General features: G+C 54.4%; 4 protein-coding genes across 4 annotated transcripts; all 4 read left to right on the forward strand.

Moving 5' to 3' along the window:
• Nucleotides 1-56: 56 nt before the first annotated feature.
• On the forward strand, nt 57-4,397 carry K452DRAFT_224185 (uncharacterized protein; the record flags this gene model as incomplete). Its single annotated transcript, XM_033536679.1, has 1 exon — nt 57-4,397. The coding sequence occupies one exon, from the start codon at nt 57-59 to the stop codon at nt 4,395-4,397; it is 4,341 nt and encodes a 1,446-aa protein (XP_033399585.1).
• Nucleotides 4,398-7,723: 3,326 nt separating this feature from the next.
• K452DRAFT_285914 (uncharacterized protein) lies at nt 7,724-9,465 on the forward strand. Its single transcript, XM_033540188.1, has one exon. It carries the CDS (start codon nt 8,032-8,034, stop codon nt 9,229-9,231), a length of 1,200 nt encoding a protein of 399 aa, XP_033399586.1. The 5' UTR covers nt 7,724-8,031; the 3' UTR covers nt 9,232-9,465.
• Nucleotides 9,466-9,739: 274 nt separating this feature from the next.
• Nucleotides 9,740-12,340, forward strand: K452DRAFT_247364 (uncharacterized protein; the record flags this gene model as incomplete). The annotated part of the gene is made up of 1 exon (XM_033538054.1): nt 9,740-12,340. A coding segment is annotated over exon 1 (2,586 nt), but the record flags the coding sequence as incomplete, so codon positions are not given.
• Nucleotides 12,341-12,490: 150 nt separating this feature from the next.
• On the forward strand, nt 12,491-12,918 carry K452DRAFT_224404 (uncharacterized protein; the record flags this gene model as incomplete). The annotated part of the gene is made up of 3 exons (XM_033536683.1): nt 12,491-12,541; nt 12,599-12,658; nt 12,718-12,918. The coding sequence occupies 3 exons, from the start codon at nt 12,491-12,493 to the stop codon at nt 12,916-12,918; spliced, it is 312 nt and encodes a 103-aa protein (XP_033399588.1).
• Nucleotides 12,919-13,167: the final 249 nt, after the last annotated feature.

Here is a 13,167-nt window from a genome sequence, read left to right on the forward strand (position 1 = left end):
CGCTTTATGCCCGCGGCCTGATACCCTTTTCCTGTCTCTCGCGCCACCAAACAACCATGCTCGCGCGCGCTGCGAGTCGGCGCTCCCAGCGTCACGCCTTCCGCCGCCTCACCTCTCAGGCAAATCAGTTGCATTTGCCATGGCTTTGCCCCGCGGTAACAGCCCCGAGCCGGAGAGGCAATGCCTCCATGGCACCAAACACACCCGATGCTGGTAACCGCAGCCAGCAAACCAAGTCACGGCCTGTGGCAACCTCGCAGACGCGGTCACTCGCCACAGCCGCCGAGAACGTCCAGGTGCGGGAGGACCCTGCACCCTTCCAACAATATTCCACAGGCGACATGCCTCATGATACGCACGATTTCCGGGTCGGATGGTCGAAGCCGCTTATCGTCAACAATTCGTTCGCCCAACCATTACCACGCCTCCAATACTTCAATGGCATTGGTGGAGAACCAGCCGAGCTTCACTCGAATCTACACGCTTGTATACGAGTAGGCCGTTATGACCGAGCGGCATCTTTGGTGCGGCGAATGCGGGAATTGTACCACCCGACTGCACCGGAATTGCTCGAGGCAAACAACGTGTACATCCTGACTATTGTTGAGAAGGTGATCGAGAAACATCCGGACTACAATATTAACATGCTCAACGCGTGGTTAGAGGTGGAAATGAGGGACAATGATATCCAACCAAATGCAGTCACCTATGCCTGCATGTTGAAAGCTGCTATTGCCACCACGAGCGGTAGTATAATGGAGAGACTTGTGAGGCGGTATTTGGGTTTGGCGGAGCAAGCCGGCGAAGACGTGCTCCGGGCCACAGTCTCGTCGGAAGCCTACACAGATGCGGAGTATGCAGTGATCTCTGAACTTCGGCCTGATCTCATCAAAGGACCCGGCTTGTCAGAAGCCATCGCAGAAGCCGAAGGAAGCGCCGGTTTACTCGGCCCCAACTATGGCTCCACGCAAGGGTTCATAGAACCCGCCAAAGATACCCTTCCGGAAATTAGGGCTGTCTTCCAAAAGGGTGCAGGGTTGCGGACCGTCAAGGAAGCTCTATCAATTTTTACTACGAAAGAAGAGCTGGAAAAACAAATTCCGTACCCCCATGATATGGACCACTACTCTAAGGAAGAAAAGGACTATTATTTCAACCGCCTACGTCAGGACCGTCTTGAGGAAGACAGCATTGATGCTGCTATCAATAGGTGGCGTGAGGAAAACCAAAACATGCAAAGGATGGGTATCACGTCGGCGCTGCAAACGAAGCCCATGGAAGCCCTCATGTGGCAGTGGTACACAGCATTGGTGCCACTTTTTGAAGAGGAGTTGAAAAACATCAAGGTGGCATATGCTGATGAAAACACTGACCCGCATGACGATCGGCTACATATCGGCCCCTTCATGGAAGCTTTCACACCGGAAAAGCTAGCTGCAACCTGCCTCATCATTACGGTTTCCAGCTTCGGAAATCCTGATCAGTTCGAAGGAGTCAAACTTTCATGGGTTGCTGTAGCCATCGGAAAACAACTTGCATTGGAGCACGCCATCGCGATCCGGGACACCCTCGCTAACCCCTATTCATCGTATCAACGAATCTCTGCACGCCGTCTTAACAACCTGATCAAACCACTCAAGACTGAAGAGGCCGCCTCCACAGAACAGAATGAAGCTGGAGCAGAAGAACAGGAGGAAGCGGCAAAAGAAGAGGCTCTTAAGATGCAGGAGCATGCACACAAGTCTCTTGATTGGTCACCCGTAGTAAAAGCTAAGATTGGAGCCTTGTGTTTATCTAAGATCCTGGAAGGCGCAAAGATTCCAATTAGCCGTAAGGACAAGGACACTCAGAAGCAACTCACTGCTTACCAACCCGCTTTTTCCCACAGCACCATGTACGTAGGCGGTCGCAAGGTCGGTATGGTTAAGTTGCATCCCAACGTCATGGAGAAGCTGATGCGCGAACCAATTCGTGGCTCTTTCGGCACGAAATATCCCATGGTCGTCGAGCCCTTGCCTTGGACTGGCTACAGGCAAGGTGGCTATTTGCGTTATCCCGAGCCAATCATCAAGGACAAGAACCAGGACGACGCCCAAAGGATTTACGCCATGGCTGCTGCTGATAGGGGCGACATGAAAGAGGTGATGGCTGGTCTTACCGTGCTGGGCAAGACGGCGTGGCGCATCAACCCGGATGTGTTCAAAGTCGTCATTGAAGCATGGAACACGGGCGAGAAGATTGGAAAAATTGCGCCAGAGAACCCCCGACTTGAGTACCCCGAGGAGCCTGGCCCTGACGCTACGAGGCAAGAATATGCCATGTACTTGCGCGAAAAGCGGAGGGTTGACAACGAAAAAAGCGGTTACCACTCCCAGCGCTGCTTCCAAAACTTCCAGCTTGAGGTTGCGCGCGCTTTCAAAGACGAAATCATCTACTTTCCCCACAACATGGATTTCCGTGGACGAGCGTACCCCATTCCGCCACTTCTGAACCATCTCGGCGCGGATTTGGCGCGTGGTCTACTGACTTTCGCCAAAGGAAAGGAGCTTGGTAGTACCGGTCTCGGTTGGCTCAAGATCCATCTTTCCAACGTTTACGGTTTCGATAAGGCCAGTCTAAGGGATCGCGAGCAGTTCGCTGTGGACCATCTCGACGATATTTACGACTCTTGCAACAATCCTCTGGGCGGCAAGCGGTGGTGGCTCACTGCCGAAGACCCATGGCAATGTCTAGCAACTTGTTACGAACTTAAGGCTGCCCTTGAGTCGCCCGACCCTACGCTCTTTAAGTCTTCGCTTCCGGTGCACCAGGATGGAACCTGCAACGGTCTCCAGCACTATGCGGCACTGGGTGGTGACAAGGCCGGCGCTGCGCAAGTCAACCTCGAGCCTGGAGACAAGCCGTCCGACATTTACTCTGCAGTTGCTGAGCTTGTCAAAACTTTTGTTGCTCAAGATGCGGCTGTAGGGAATATTCAGGCCAAGAAGCTTACGGGTAAAATCAACCGCAAGGTCGTTAAGCAAACCGTCATGACAAACGTCTACGGTGTCACTTTCACCGGCGCCAGAGCTCAGGTTGTCAAGCAGCTTGAAAGCATATTCACGGAAGAGGATAAGGTTGACGAGCTTCCGGGTGGTATTTTTGGCTTGGGTTCATACGTGGCCAGACTGATCTTCAAGGCCCTCGGACAGATGTTCAACGGTGCCCAGGAAATCCAGAACTGGTTGGGCGCCTGTGCAAACCGGATTGCGACTTCCCTCACCCCCGAGCAGCTCGAGAAGATCGCAATTGATTGGGATCAAAACACGCTTGGTGAAGGCGAAGTTGACGAGACCCGGTACAAGAAGGCTCAGAGAAAGTACAAGAAGGCTCAGAAAGCGCTCGCGGCCAACATTACGAACCATTTCCGGGCAACAGTCATTTGGACGACGCCACTTAAAATGCCGGTGGTGCAGCCGTACCGCCAGCAAAAGTCCAAGGAAATCAGCACTGTGCTGCAGTACCTCAATATCGTGCAGCCGAAGGCTACCGACGCCATCGACAAGCGCAAGCAGCTTCAAGCATTCCCGCCCAACTTCATCCATTCGCTCGACGCAACGCACATGCTGCTGTCGGCTCTGAAGAGCAGCGAGATCGGCCTTACTTTCGCTTCGGTCCACGACTCCTTCTGGACGCACGCGGCTGACATCCCGATCATGAACCGCGTCCTGCGCGACGCCTTTGTGCGCATGCACTCGGAGGACATTGTCGGCCGCCTGCACGAGGAATTCCAGGTCCGGTACAAGGGCCACATGTACCTCGCCTCGGTGCCGACCACCTCGCCGCTCGGCAAGCGCATCATGAAGTGGAGGCAAGACAAGAAGGCGGCGCAGACGACCAAGACGCGCAACATGCTGATTGACGAGCTGCTCATCGAGCGGCAGCGCCAAATGCTCCTCGCATCGGAAAATCCCGAAGAGCAGGCCAAGGGCAAAGAGATGAGCACGCCCGCGAGCCTGTACGACGAAGCCAAGGAAACCGAAGCCATCGACCTGGACGTCGACGAAGAAGCGCCCATCAGCAAGCTCGGCGAGACGGAGGTCGGGCCCCCAAGCACCAAGAAGTCGTCGGCGGCAGCGCAAGACAGCGCCGAGGACGCGGTCGGCATGGACGACGACGTCGTCGACCTGATGGACCCGGTCCTGGGAGAGGAGCGCAACATCCACGACGACCTGCCCGGCGAGCCGGACGTCGAGCCCGTCGAGCACGAGAAGCCCGCCGCTGTCCCCGCGAAGAGAATCCCCAAGCGCACGGCCAATAACGTCCAGTTCTGGCTGCCGGTCTCGTTCCCGCCTGTGCCGAAGAAGGGCGACTTTGATGTTAGGAGGCTGAAGGAGAGCCAGTACTTCTTCTCGTAAGGGGGGAGAAGGTGCTGCTGTTGCTTACGCGGAAGAAGAAGATGTGTGTGTGTGTGCGGTTTTCGGGACCGAAGGCGTTTAGTTGAAGATATGGTGGCGTTTTTTCTTTTCGGGGAGATGGGCTTTGCTGCTTCATGTATTTGCATGTCTTGTTTTTACGTTTTCCTGCATTTGCGAGGTGTTTTGGAGCAGACAAAAGTCAAAAAGCCGTGTGTGGATTCAGACGAGGCGAGGAGGCGGGCTGCGTGCTTTTTGCGTGCCTCCGGTTCTGGATGGCGTCGCCATTGTCGTCGTCTTCGTTATCTTCGTTATCTTTCTTGATTTGATGGGACATCTATACTCAAATGTGCCTTTACTTTTTTTTATATAGTCGCCGTGCTTGCTAGGCCGGGCTGTTGGTCTTGGAAGTACATAGGTTTCTCGTGGTGGAGAAATCTTTGTCGAGTAACTGAGAAAAGAATTTTTCTTTGAATACTTCACGTGTGGCACTGATTGGATGATTTGAGTGGTTGGAAGATGTGGTTTTGATTGAGATATGTGAATGAATTGGCGGATATCGAGCAGTTGGATTAGGGAATCTTGTAAGCATATCATATGTAGAAATTCGTCTTGTGTTTGCCATGTATCAGCAAGGGACGACTTCGCCTGTATTACATCGAGACTGGTTCCGACATTTGAGCGTGGCAGCAACTTCCGCTTGTCAGACAGACGTTTCTCTTTCAGCATTGGCTGTTTTATAAAGTTTCTCATTATATTGGTTGGGGTGCGCGAAGGACGACGCAAACCCCACCTGGCTGTGCCGACAAATGCCTCTTTAACAGTCCGTAGCTGATGGCCAGCTCAAACGTTGAAACCAGTCTTGGCTATATGTCAAAAGCGGAATCGAATTGCTCCAGTTTCACTGTGGTAATAGATGGACACATAAAAAAGCACGGAGACGGTGACGAAGGCCCCTGAGGCCGCAAAAACGGGTTCCAGGTCATCTGCTGCACTGTTAGCCCGACTCAAGCCTATACCCCAGACGACCACGGGCGGAAAGATGGTCAAGCTGGTACGTAATGAGATCCGACTGGAGCCAGCACTACAGACGCTTGGGAGGAAGAGCCAGCGGGTGGCTGGTAGTGGCAATGCAACGTCTTCGGAGAATACGATGATGGAGAGCGGTCAAAACAACCCCGGTCTGGTGACCACGCTTGGCGAAGGACCCGTCCGGAGCTGCACGTCGTGGCTCAAACAGATGCATGGACTTGGGCTCAGGCCGCAGTTCCGAAATCAGGGAGATAGTAACTGACCCCCCTCATGAGCTGGCATGTTCGGCACGGCCGACGGAGCAGCGCCAAACTTATCGTCCTCGCAGCAGACGTGGGCGCGCGCGCCAATGTCTGTGCCCGAATGACATGCATTGCTTCGCATGGAAGTTGATGCCACATTGAGCGCGCCGCCGGTGCAGCCGACTCTGCCTTTGCCGTGGTCCTGCTGCAGCAGAGCCCGGCGGGCAGTGCGTCGTCAGCCATGTGGAAGCAGGAAGGGATCCGACTTGGATAATCGCATGGTGAATCATAAGTCGAGATGGACTCGATGCCCAAAAGCGTTTAGCGTATGTGGGGTAATAGAGGCCAGTCGCGCTTGTGCTACTATCGGGCCAGCCAGAGAGCGCCGCTAGGAAATGATAAACGAGCGACACAAGATAGTTGGAGTGGCAAACGATAGCTCGGGCATGCGACCAAGGGGGCTGAGGCCGCGCGTATCTTCGTTGGCGATTCTAAGAGCCGCATGGTGGTCGAGTATACTTTTTGCATTGGTAGACGGCGACTCTGCCTTGCTGATTCGATTGGCCGGGGAGATGGGGAGGCTGCTTCCGTGCTTGTAGACTCCCGTGCTGCAATGACGCGTTGCATCGTCGATAAATTGTTTCCGATTGAGAGCAGCAGGATGGCGTGGTGGAAAATGCATGCTTTTGCGAGGATGGGGCTCTCGTTAGATGTTGCTCTTTGTCGACCGTTGTCAGTCTGCCGCCCAGGCGAAGGCGATACGGCGACGACCAATCAGCGGGCCGCCGCCGGCTCAAAGGCAAGGGAGACCAGCGTCAGCCTTGTCGTGCGTTCTCGCAGTTATCGACGGCTCGAGCTTGGTTTTTCTTGTTAGTTTCGCGATAGCAGGCTCAAGTTAGCTCCCGCAGTCTCCGGACAGTTATAGCGGGCATGCTGCGCGTGACAAGTCAAACGTCGCGCATGACGAATTGACTTTAGAAAAAAGCAGAAAACTGAATAAAAGGCGATGGCAAAGAGATGCAAAGACTGAGGAAGGAGCAGTTTGTGCTCGGGGGTTGAGCAACTCCGCACAATGGTACCTCTCCGAGCTGCAAGCTGCCGAGAGCAACGACAAGACAACTCATCAGTGCGCCTTCACCTCGTCTGCTTTGTGAATGCGACGCCGGAACGCCACTCGGGCTGCAAGAAAATCCCGTCAAGCCGGCCAGCATCTGGACTCCCAAGCGTTTGTGTTGCTTCGAAGCCAACTGCCCCACATACGCTACGCCGGTCTTGGAAGTGAAGGGAGTCAGCCCGGCCAGGGCAATCGGCGTGCTGCCGCTGGTGGGCAATGTGACGGGCTGCGGGCGCGCTGCATGGTCCTGCTGCGAGTCCGCTTGTGCCGGATGCCTTGAGGCCAGCAACAAAGGAGAAGAGGGGGAAGGGATGGATGGAGCGACGTCGAGGTTCAGACTAGGATGGTTTGGATTAAGTAAGCGGCACCCAGCAACACACACGCGGCCGGATTACGACGAGCGCGATTGACAGTACTGCTGAAACAAGGAGATCGGTTTCATAATCGTCAGGAGAAAGGATAGAGAGAGTGTTGGAGAGAGGTCGAGAGCGAAAGCGGTCGTCAGCGTTGCTGTTGTGATGGCTCGGGGTGATTGCGTGCTTTGCCCCTTCGGGCCACAATGCGGACCGGCGAATCAGAGACACGCGTGGCCTCAGCCGCATTCGCAAATCTTCTGGGGAGATCGTCCCAAAACCAACCCTCCGTCATCCGCTGCCGTGGTCAGGACGACGAAATGCAAACTTTGGGTAAAGTCGGTGCACGCAATCGGCGCCGCCGTCTTCCCACACGTCTACTGCTCCACCGATGCGCTTTTCCAACCATACGGCAAGCCCAGCAGCACCCGCAGATCCGGGGTAGCGCCGCTTCTCGTCACCCTCGTCTCTTCTTACCCACCTACGACGATGGTAAGACGGGAACTTGAGAGTGTGATGTGTGACCTCTTCCCTGATTCAGCATCAGCCTGCCACTGCGCACTGACTTTCACGGCATTAGCGTATGTGGGGGGTCGTCCTTTGTTGCGATGAGGTGCTGGGGGTGCCTGATAGCGCAACTCCCAGACCATCATTGCTCATCCTCGTCGATTGAAGGGGCTGACTGATGATTTCATGCTCTGACACGGATCCTGTGATTCATCATCCCGCCATCTCCTTCTCTGGCTATAAGAAAGCTTCCATCTCCCTTCCAGATTTTTTCTACACTCACAAAGCAATCTAATCCTTCAACGCCTTCTCCACTGCTCTTTTTCCTCATACAGTGCTAGTCATTGTTCCTTTCCTCTTATACATTACTTCGCATCCTTCGTTCAATCATGGCACCCTACATCCAAGAGTCCTCCACTGTCCAGGTGGCCACTGATGTCCCAACCAAGGCTCTCAAGCCTGTCACCGCAAAGAACCCCGCCACTCTCAACTACCAGCCTGGCTGCACCCACGTTGAGTCCTACGACGAAACCTATGAGCACCAAGACCTCCTTCCTCGTTTCCCCGACGTCCACTGGCCGGATCTTGGTCCCATCCACTACGAGGACAAAGGTCTCAAGGGAGACCCGAACTTCCGCAACCTGCTCGATGCTGCAACGGACGTCTTTGATTACAACCCGAAGATCGGCACTGAGATTCACGGTGTCAAGCTTGCTCAGCTCAACGATGCCCAGAAGAATGATCTCGCCCGCCTGATTGCCACTCGTGGTGTTGTCTTCTTCCGCAACCAGGACGACCTCGACATTGATGCTCAGCGTGAGCTCGGCGCCTACTTCGGCCAGCTCCACAAGCACGCTACTACCTCTGTCCCTCGCCGCAAGGGCCTCGAGGACGTCCACGTCGTCTTCACTGAAGGCAACAAGGACTTGAGGTCTCTCTTCACTCCTACCTTCCTCTGGCACTCCGATGTTACCTATGAGGAGCAGCCGCCCTCTTACACCTCGCTGAAGCTGCTCACTGGCCCCCCTCGTGGCGGTGGAGGTGACACCCTCTGGTCCTCTCAGTACGCAGTCTACGACTCTATGTCGCCGTACATGCAGAAGTACCTCGAGAGCTTGACCGCCCTTCACTCCGCACACATCCAGGCCGAGGGCTCCAAGCAGATGGGCCGCGCGGTCCGCCGCGACCCCATCGTTACCGAGCACCCGCTTGTGCGCACGCACCCAGTCACGGGCTGGAAGTCCGTCTTCTTCAACCCTGGCTTCGTGACCAAGATCGTCGGCGTGCCGAAGACGGAGAGCGACCACATCATCAGCTACCTTAACGAGCTCATCGCCACCGTCAACGAGGCCCACGTCCGCTTCCAGTGGAACAAGAACGACGTGGCTTTCTGGGACAACCGCATCTGCAACCACTCGGCCTCGTACGGCTTTGTGCCCCACCGCCGCCACGCTGTCCGCGTCTGCTGCCAGGCTGAGCGCCCCGTCAACGACCCCAATGGCAAGTCCCAGGAGGAGGAGCTCAACGCCAAGTATGGTCTTCCTCAGGTCAGCAAGGACGGCGCAGGCATCGTCAACTACAACGACTAAGCTCGCCTGGTGCGAAGCTGTTTTGAGGTTTGAGGTGTTGGAATTCAGTGATACCAGAACAATTTGGAATTTGGCGACTTTTGGTGAAGCGGATTAAGCGGGCGCTTGGGAATCAGAGTAAAGCACAGGTAGCCTATTCTGCTGCACTTTCTCTGAGGCGTTATGGGATATTAATTTTCGAAGTATAATTGAGCTTTCAATTACATAAATCAACTTTTCAAAAATCATCATCAGAATCTGATCTTTGCGAGTGACTTCTGGTACTTCTCTCAGTCTAATTTGTTAGCGGCTCATGAGGACAAAAAGTTTTTCATAATCTCACTTGACGGCATCATGAAGGAACTGACGCCATCCATCTGCTGCCGATTTCGGCAGGTGTTGCAGGTGAGACCGCGTCTCTCTCGCGTTGCACGCGACGCGTTCCTGCATAAATGTGGCACTCTTCAAGTCACGCAACCACGTCCACCTCATACAACTCATCCAGCTAGCACACATCGAGAGGATATGCAGTAAGCTAGCCAGCATGCCTAGGGAACCACATCAACCCAACCCCATCTTACACGATGAGCCTACCATTTTGCAGTATGCAAGGTTCCATGGTATCGCTAAGAAATTTACTTCTCAATATCCTCTGGACCCGGACCTCATCCCTACAGCGCCTATATTCCTCTCCGAAGGCCTCCTAGACCCAGTCGGCGCAGTGTCTTTAGAGTTGCCGCGCAATTTTCGGATCGAAGAGCGCCTGTGTGTCAATGAAGCGACACTGGCGTTTTTGCAATCAACATGTTCTGTACCCAAGCTCCACGCGGAAAAAGATCCATTTATGGCGCGACTGAACCGAGTTCGAAACTTTAAGGCAGAGTTGCCCATTCTGAGTTCAGACAATGAAATGGATATGAAGAGGTTTCTGAAGCAGCCAGTGGTGGATTTGGGCGACACTGAAATCCAACCTGAGCATGTTGACGAAGAGAAGGATGAGGGAATGGCTTGGCCGACCAAGTGCGAGACCCTTCCGGCAGATTACGACAAGCAAGTGGCTTCTGAGAAATTGCAAGTGTCGAGAAATATCCTTCTCTACCTGCAAAATACACTCAAGTGCAACATGACGCCAGAGGAAATAGAGACCACTATTGAAGCTGAAGTCGCACATGAAAAACGACAAGATTATCAACCAATCACGCCTCCTCTACTTCCGATGTCGCCTTTGTTGAACAGTTTTGCCGATCCCAAATCGTCTTCACCAACATGCCACTTAGAGCTCCTATCTGATTTGACTGACTCCACAGCTATCGAGGCAGCAGCACTGGAAGCGGAGTTGATGAAGCAGGACTCTATAGTGGCTTGTGACAAGCCAGCTCAACACGCATCTAGCGATGACTCGATCACGCTCGGAGAAATCGACACTTTCAGGGAGTACAGTCCATTGTACACCATATCTGATCCTCCTGTCTCGTCCCCCTTGAAAAGAACTGCAGAGGACCTTAAAGTCGAAGTTCCTTTAACTCCACCAACGGTATTACAGTATCCAAATAAGAAGATGAAGATTGTATCTTTCTCAGATGACCTACACGAATATGTCCCGGAGCTCCCGTCTACTTTTGAGAATGGAGATGATGTACTTGACTCGCAAAACAGTTTCGATGCATTCTTCGCAGAAGAAATAGAGCCAATCGCAGATGATGTACTTCGGCAGGCCGAGCAGGAACAACTGCAGGAAGTCGATACTACCCACCGGGTCGATGTTCCTGTCATGGATTTCTCTCTTCCACCTGCTCCGTGGGATACTTACAGCCGGAAAGTGGGATACGGCCACGGGCGAACTGAGACAGAGCTTGATGTGCAGAAACAACTCCTTTCCAGATGTGCGAAAGAGGAACTGAAGCTTGCACCCGTATGGCGTGGCGTATCAAAGCTCGATACTGAGCTTCACTGGAGCCCATTCCCACCCCAACTTGCAAAAGTCGCGCCAAATGAAACGCTCCAGGATGATGACGCTCTGGAGAAGATGGTAAGTAAAATTATCCTGGGCGAGACGGTCGACGTCGACCTGCTCGTGTGGAAACCTGATGGACTGCGTATCCTTGACGAGTCGAGCGATGACGAAGAAGAGCTGGAACCAGCAAATTTCACGGAGAGAAATGACATAACGAGTTTGGTGCGTAAACGGCAGTTGGAGATGCTTGATGAAGAAGATAGATCAGTGACGAGGCCGAAAATGTTCGGAGATTTTGTTTCAGCTACTGCTCTGATGAAGCAGCGTCAACAGGTGGAAGAGAGAGCGCGTCGGGCACAACAGAACAACATGCCAAAGACCACAGACAGCACTCCTCTAACGTCAAACATTCTAGATGGTGGACTGGCGCTCGGCGGCATGTTCTCTACTTCCTCGGCTGTGTCCAAGTTTATGGATCTTCAAAATGGAATAGCATCAACAGTCAACCCTCTGGAAAATCCAGGGACTTTGGATACCAGTGAAGAAAACCTGAGGTCTTATGGTCGACAAGATGAACGGAAAGCACCCAACGAAGAGATGCTGCCCCCTCCAGCAGCAGCTGATGAGACTCACACAGCTGCCTTACCCGGACCACCCATTCCATCCACTCTACCCGCTCAAACATTTATCATATCTTCAGCAATTGTGAGCAGCCAACGAAACCTTTTGCGCCACATTGAGATGCTGTACCCAAACATAGACCTCATTGAGCGCGATTCCGGAAACGCAAACGCGCGCTTCCCTGAAGCCGACATCATTGTCTCGCGCGCCACAGGCCTGCTGATCACCACGCTCCAGAAGATCAAGCAACGCCCGCTACCGGGACAAGTGCAAATAAGCGGGATCAAGGAGAGAGTAGCCAGAGTATCGGGTAGATACGAAAGAGTCGTAGTTCTCGTCAGTGAAGGGCGAATCGAGACAGCAGCTGGCTTCCCAGCCATTTCCAGCAGCGGAAGCAGCACAGCGTACGGGGCGCTGGACCAGCGCGACTGCGAAGCCTTCGCGGCATTCGCAGCCTTCGCAGCGAGCCTCGACGCCGACATCAACGTCTGGTACATCGCGGGCGGCGACGCGGAGCTCGCGCGCTGGGTCGTCGGCCTCATGGCGCAGTACGGGTGCTGCGCCGACTCCCGCGCCGCCGCCGCAGATGGCCGTCGTGGTGGGGGCCAAGGCTCCGCGGCGGCGACGCCAGGCACGCTTCGTCCGGCGCGCCCGCGGAGCACGCTCTAGCCACATCGCAACTCACGACTTCCACCAGCAAGCACCATGGCCGACGAATTGCTGGACAAGGCCCGCGACGTGCTCGAGGGCCAGATTGTGCGTTTTGGTCTCGCAAAACTCCCCGGTTTTATTGCGCCGCTGATTTGTTTCTAGGATTTCGACGGCCAGCGCCTCGCTGAGCTGCTCTCTACTGCGCTCCTGTCCACTGCCGGCGTATGTTTGCCCTGCCCCACGCAACCCCGCGTCGCGCTGCCTACCTAACGCCTTTTTAGATCGTCGCTTTCCTCGTCGGCTACGCGACCCAGAATATCCTCCTGTCGCTCTACATTGTCCTCGGCGGCGCCGCGCTCACCTTCGTCGTCGTTGTTCCACCGTGGCCTTTCCTGAACAAGGACCGCATCACCTGGCTGCCGCCGCAGTCTCACGGCACGCGCGGAGTTGAAATCGAGGTGGACGGGGAGAAGGTCACTTGAAGGACGCGGCATTTTGCACCAGGCGCAAAGGAGGTTCTTGCATGAATTGAATTCAATTGAATTCAAAGTTGCAGCTAGCAAGCTGTCATGGCCGTTTGTCCAGGCCGTTTCCCAACGCCGTTATGCAATGCCCGAATGTCGTCATCCCCAGCCGCGGGGGAAGTCAGTCCCGCATATCTTAATCCCACGCGTCTCTATCGTCGTTTGAACCAGCAGCCCAGCGTTTGCTTGCCAGCCCTTTTGCCCTCT

This window comes from Aplosporella prunicola (genome assembly GCF_010093885.1).
Source record: "Aplosporella prunicola CBS 121167 unplaced genomic scaffold K452scaffold_8, whole genome shotgun sequence".
NCBI classification, from domain to species: Eukaryota; Fungi; Ascomycota; class Dothideomycetes; order Botryosphaeriales; family Aplosporellaceae; genus Aplosporella; species Aplosporella prunicola.

Bases quoted from the DNA above. Each gene is read 5' to 3' on its own strand.
- K452DRAFT_285914 (XM_033540188.1), top strand. From the start codon at position 8,032: ATGGCACCCTACATCCAAGAGTCCTCCACTGTCCAGGTGGCCACTGAT.